The 6,162-nt window shown below is 46.9% G+C and overlaps 1 protein-coding gene across 1 annotated transcript; it reads right to left on the bottom strand.

Moving 5' to 3' along the window:
• Window positions 1-5,010: 5,010 nt before the first annotated feature.
• On the bottom strand, window positions 5,011-5,457 carry Eddm3b (epididymal protein 3B). Its single transcript, XM_075950106.1, has one exon. The coding sequence runs from the start codon at window positions 5,443-5,445 to the stop codon at window positions 5,011-5,013; it is 435 nt and encodes a 144-aa protein (XP_075806221.1). The 5' UTR covers window positions 5,446-5,457.
• Between the last annotated feature and the right edge of the window lie 705 nt (window positions 5,458-6,162).

A 6,162-nucleotide genomic window follows, 5' to 3' on the forward strand; every position in this document is an offset into this window, starting at 1 on the left:
AAAGCATGATGTAGGGGAAGAAAAGAATTCGCTCAGGAGTTTGTGTTTTCTATGAGCATATTTTAAATTGTTCTTTTGTTTTTTTGGTCTGGATTTTCACTTAAGTTGTTCTTCTTAAAGGTTACTGGGTGTTAGAGATTTTTGGAGGAAACGTTGTTATGGATTTTCATGTTGCTCGTGTTTTGTGCTGGGCTCTCCCCATCTGGGGTTAGATTGTTGGTAACATTTTTGCTGTTGTAGCTCAGATAACCTTCCTCAAGTCCAGGAGCGTCTAGGTTGCGGGAGTGTCGAGGTAAGTCTCTTTCCCCAGACCTCCCCGAAGCGTGAGAGCTGTTTCCACGGGAAACAGTCACTCTGCTGCAGTAAACCCACCCTGGATCCAGGGTAAGTGTTTGCCACCCCACAGTCAGCTTCTTCAGTACCGAGTGTTCTCAGTATGCAAGGAATATTAAATATTAGTCTTTCTGTTAAACACTGTAAAGTTTCTGTTTCTGACAAGGAATTTAATTCTTTTTTTGTCCCCTACCTGGTAAAACTTTTGTTTACACAGAGGCCAGGCTGCATTCTTGGATCTTGAGATGCCTGCCCGTTCTTCCTTTCACTTCCTTTGTGCCAGTTCTTTTCAAACTAAGCAACCGTGAAAGGCTGAGGTTGGGGCTCAGGCGAGGGGGGGGGGGGAGGACACGGTTCTCCTGCTTCTCCTGCATTAAGATAAAAGCTCCTGGGTTTCTCACTCTGTAGGTTTGTTCTGCTCCTGTGAGCTGCTTGCCCTTATACTTCAAGCTTTGCCTTGTCAAGATGCTTTTGTTGGATTGGTAGTGCTGTCTTCTGAACCCTGCACTGACTTCTAACAGATGGAAAAGGGAAACCTGCTACTGTGTTTGCTAATCTCTCAGTTCGTGGATCCGACTGGGGAGAAATCACAGTGGGCTCAATGGTCAGTGCTAGGTTGTTACACAGGAAGGAGCAAAGGGGAACTCCAAGCAAGAAGGGTTGCTGATGTGCCCTCGGATACTGTGGAACCAGTCTCGTTCCTCAGAAGTCGAGGCATCAAGGCCCTAAGTACCAGGAAAGGTGAAAGGAAAGGAAGGAGTTTAGGACAAAGGGAAAGAAAAAATGAAGAAAGAAAAGAAAGGAAAACCAGAAAAAAATACGAACCATATGACAGAGTCGGGGCTGGGCAAATAGATCCCTGAAAGACAGATAAAGAAAGGGACCCCTGATAGATAGCAAAGATAGCAAGTGTCCAACTTCATCCTCACTTCTCTGTAAAGTCCCCCAAGAGCCTTTTCCTCCCACAAGCTGGGAGCTTGTGTCTGACTGGGCCAGGTGGGACAGATTCGTTCAACGTGGGTCCTAAGAATGCCCCTGAAGTTGTTAGTAACAGTTCTCTAGAGGAACAGTAACAGTTCTCTAGAGGAACAGAACCAGCGGGACACACACACACACACCTGTTTAAAAAGTCGCAGCTCACTCACACCCAAGAGCTGAGAACCCAGCCTTTACTCAGTCCTCAGGCATGCAGAGCACTCCACAGCGGTGTCTCTCACCGAGATGGGAAAGATTAACAACCAACAATCACTCAGTCCACAAGACCTCAGCAATCCCAGTCTGGTGCTAAAAGTTCAGAAGATTCCTGAGGAGCAGCTGGTCCCTAGGCCACTAGGAAAGCCTGGAAAATCTGATTCCTATAGCCGTGAAGGAAGCAACAGCCACAGCTACTGGGCAAATTAACTCAGCGGGGAAAGGACAGGCTAGTCGAGCAGACAGCAAGAGCTGCTTTTGGCCACTTCTCTCTTATCTCAGGTGTGACCAAAAGGTGCCACACCCAATTGGGAAGAGTCTTCCACATCCATCAGGGCGGTCAGCACACTTCCTCCAGACAGGCTCTGTGTTCAGGTGATTCTAATTCCTGGCAAGTCGACATTAAATAGAACCAAATAGAACCATAATGGAGGATAAGCCTTCGAAGGTCACCAAAGCCACTTAGAATCCCAGACCTCCATAGGAAAATGGACCGGCCCCCTCTCTGCTCTTCAGGAAAGTTTTCTTTCTGTGCCCCTCCCCTTTTAATAAAGTTTGTTTTTGCCTATGGCCATCTGCTGTGTCTGGGATTTTTATGTCAACATAACACAAATTTTCAGATCCTGGAGATCTGAATTTGAGCCTTCACACTTGGGCATCAAGTACTCCCAAGTAGCCCTTCTCCCCAGGCCCTAAAGACAAACATTCTAAAGAGAGAATCAGCAGATGCTATCTGTCTGTGGTTGACAGAGGAAGAGTTTTGAGGGTTTGTTTTGTTTTTTATTTTTCTCTGGGACTAGAGAGACGCATCAGTGGTTAAGATGCTTCTCTCGGAGAAGACCTGAGTCTGGTTTACAACATCTACCTCCAGTGCCTTACCACCACCAGAAACTCCAGCTTCTGGGGATCCAGCACCTTCTGGCCTCCACAGGCACCCCCCCCACACATACATCATAAAAATTTAAGTCATTAAAATGTATATTACTCGTGTGTGTGTGACATGTATGTGTGAGTGTGTTGTATGCATGGCATGACATGATGCATACAAAAACCGGAGGACAATGTAGTATCATGAGTTCCTTCCACCTTTGGGATAGTTTCCAGGGATCAGTCAGGTCACTAGGCCTGAGGGCACGGTCTCTTCCTTACCTGCTGGATTAGCCATTTTTCTGTGGCTATGATAATAGACCACAACCAGAAACAACTTACAGAGGAGGGGCTTTATTGTGACTGTGTTCTAGAGAGAGAGAGAGTCCATAAAGGTGGGGAAATATGGCTGCAGATAGCTAGAGCAGGAAGCCGAGAGATGGCAAGTCCGACCACATTCGGAAGGCAGAATAATCAAATTGGAATTTGGACGAGGTTATCAACTCTCTGAGACTGCTCCAGCAGTGTGCTTCCTCCTGAAAAACTCCATTACCTGGAGGTTCCCCACCTCACCAAGCAGCACCACAACTGGGGGCTAAATGTTCAAATGTGTGAACTGAAGGGACACTCTCACTCAAACCTCCACACCCACTGCTGAGCCACACCCACTGCCGAGCCACACCTACTGCTGACCACGCCCACCGCTGAACCACACCTACTGCTGAGCCACACTCACCGCTGAGCCACACCCACCGCTGAGCCACACCTACTGCTGAGCCACGCCCACCACTGAGCCACACTCACCGCTGAGCCACACCCACTACTGAGTCGCACCAACTTCTGTTTTAGTCAGGGTTGCTAGTTGGAACACTGTGAGGCTTCATTTGGTTTACATTTCCACACCACTGTTCATCGTTACTGAAGGAAGTCAGGACAGGAACTAGAACAGGCCAGGAACCTGGAGGCAGGAGCTGATGCAGAGGCCATGGAGCTGTGCTGCTTACTGGCTTGCTCAACTTATTTTCTTATAGAACCCAAGACCACCAGCCCAGGGGTGGCCCTTCCCACAATGCACTAAGTCCTCCCACATCAATCTAATCATTAAGAAGATGAGCTAAAGGCTTGCCTGCAGCCTGGTCTTATGTAGGCATTTCTCAATGGAGGCTCCCTCTTCTCTGGTGACTCTAGCCTGTGTCAGCTTGACATGAAACCAGCCACTGCAACATCCCAGGAAAGATTAGTTTTGATCAGGCTGTGTTTATGGCTTGTGCACAAACAACAGCCTAATATCTGCCTTGTTTTTATAACAGATTTATTTTCATTATTTTTGACTATGTGAAGACATGTGTTGCATGTGGTTATGTCACAAAGTGCAGGCGCCCTTGGAGGAGAAGGGTGTTGGATGACCTAGAGCTGGTCATAGACGGTTGTAAACCCCCTGATATGGGTTCTGGAAACAGCTTGGGTGCTCTGAGGAGTGGCAAGTGTCCTTACCTACGGAACCTTTTCTCTGGTGCCCCTACTATTTGTTTTGTGTTAGAAAACTTCTACAGTCAGAGAGAACAAATGACTGGAATACTTTTCATGTATGTTTTATCAAGGTCAAAATAAAAATCCTAAACCAAAGGATAAGAAAGGAAAAAAAAAACAATAAAAAAAACCATACAAACTTCCTGGACCAGCTGTTATGAGCCAGAGACATTGCAATATTATTTGAGCCAACTTGGTAGTTTTCTGCTCCCTTCTGCCCTAATTTCCCGTTCACTGGCCAAATCAAGACTTGTCTTTACCCTAGCACACAGGCCTATCCACATGCATGTAGGTGCACACATGAAATGAGCCCAAGTGTAAGGTTCTAGTCATACTTCAGATAACACGTCACTACACTCCTCATGCTCACACACAATACAAACTCTGCATGCATACTGTGGATATCTATGACACACAGTGGAATAACGATTTATTTGTGGAGGATCATTCAGTTTGGATAGGCATAAAGATGATAACATCAGAAAAAAGAAAAAGAAAAACCTGCATGAGTCCAAAGAAGATGCATTTGACTTGGCTGTCCCGTGTCCGACCACAGGCTCCTGTGCTGACGGCTTCTTTGCTGGTCATGAAGGTTGTAACTTACTTTGGCGGTGGAGCCATCCATTGATGAATTCATAGCTGAGTGGGTCTGGGGGTCCAGCTGGAGGAGGTAGGCCACTGCAGCGACGACCGTCACCTCTTGTCCCCACACCCTCCCCCTGCTTCTCTTTCTACTTCCCGGGCTCCTCCGCATTTTCCCACCATGATCCTCACTTTTTCCCAAGGACAACAAAACAGCAGACTACACACGGAAAGCCCTGAGACTCGGAGGTAAATAGTTCCTCCTGAATGATTTCTCTTTGTCCCAGCGACAAAAGCCGTGCGAGCCGAGTCAGGGCAATGTGAATAGAAGTAGGTAGACAAGGGAGGAACGGTGTTGTGGGCAGAGAGCAGCATAGCATGATCGTAAAACGAGAATCAGCGTGATGGGGAGACACTGACATTCCGTCAAGTGGAACAGCAGCGGTTACTGTAAGTAGGGGCTGACTGGAGAACGCTAACAGCTCTCCCAGAGAGCTGGGAGACTTTCTAGGCTAAGATGGGCTCCATCAACATCATGTCCTCTATGCTATCAACATACCCATCTGCATTACAATGGAACTGAACATAGTTGTAGTTTCTTATCTCTGTATATTTCTTTTTGAATTTCTCCCAATAGCAATAGAGTACCTTAACGGGAGTCTGAGTCCAGACATAGGAGTTTTTGTAGCGATATTTCCAATTGCCGCTAATGCACGTGTGCTCAACTTTGTACCATGGCATATAAACAAATATGTGTAGGCTCTTGGGTTTCAGACCTTTCTCTGTCATGAGGGCATCGCAGCTGTATAAAAAGAATCCTTTGTCTGTATTTAGGTGATGTTGATCCAAGAACTCCCGCCTGGAGGAGCTCTGTGTACATGGGCTGAGCTGCAGGCACAGCAGGAGAGCAAGCACACCCCAGGCCTTCTGAGAGGATGCCATAGCAGGCACCTGGGCCACCTACGTGGGCACAGAGAAGAGAGAAGAAAATACTGAAATACTAACCTGTAGGCTGTATTCATGTAACACGATTTTGTTTTCCTGGAGATATCCTTCATTAGATAGTAAAGTTAATTGCAAATTTAAAAAGTATGTTGCAGACTGAATGAGCCAAGAATAAAACTGCAAAAGAAGATGGAATTTATTCGGAAAACTCGAAGTTCCTCTTAAATGCCCTCGCTTCTCCGCAATGGGCTCTTGCTAACTCCTCAGCACGCACACAGCAGTCCACGTGAAGACACAGGGAGAGCACTGCTTGGGAGTCTCTGCCAAGCAGGAAAGTTCTGGGTCCCTGCAGCTGTAGCCCAGGTTGCCTGTCACACCGATTGCACCCCAATGCTTCTCCTATCTTGACCCCTTACAGCATTTCCCCCCAAACCTAACGGAAATGCAACCCCATTACAAACTCTCATCTTTTCTCAGGAACTTGATGCCTTTGTTTCTTCCAAACCCCAAGATTTGTCAGAGGTACCTGCTGAGCACGTCTAAAGGAACAGAGTGTCTGAGAGTGTTGTTTCAATTCTCCAAATGCCAAGACTAGCTTCACAGAAGTGACTCTGGACAGAAGGTAGGCTCCTGTGTGTGGAAGGACTTCCGCTTAAACAGCATGCCCTCATTATGTGAATGTACCTGGCCCTACTGAATCTTTCGTCTGACTCA

Source organism: Microtus pennsylvanicus, chromosome 15 (genome assembly GCF_037038515.1).
Source record: "Microtus pennsylvanicus isolate mMicPen1 chromosome 15, mMicPen1.hap1, whole genome shotgun sequence".
Classification (NCBI taxonomy): Eukaryota; Metazoa; Chordata; class Mammalia; order Rodentia; family Cricetidae; genus Microtus; species Microtus pennsylvanicus.

What these genes read in the sequence shown, in the direction of transcription:
- Eddm3b (XM_075950106.1), bottom strand. Translation starts at nt 5,445, where the DNA reads ATGGCATCCTCTCAGAAGGCCTGGGGTGTGCTTGCTCTCCTGCTGTGC.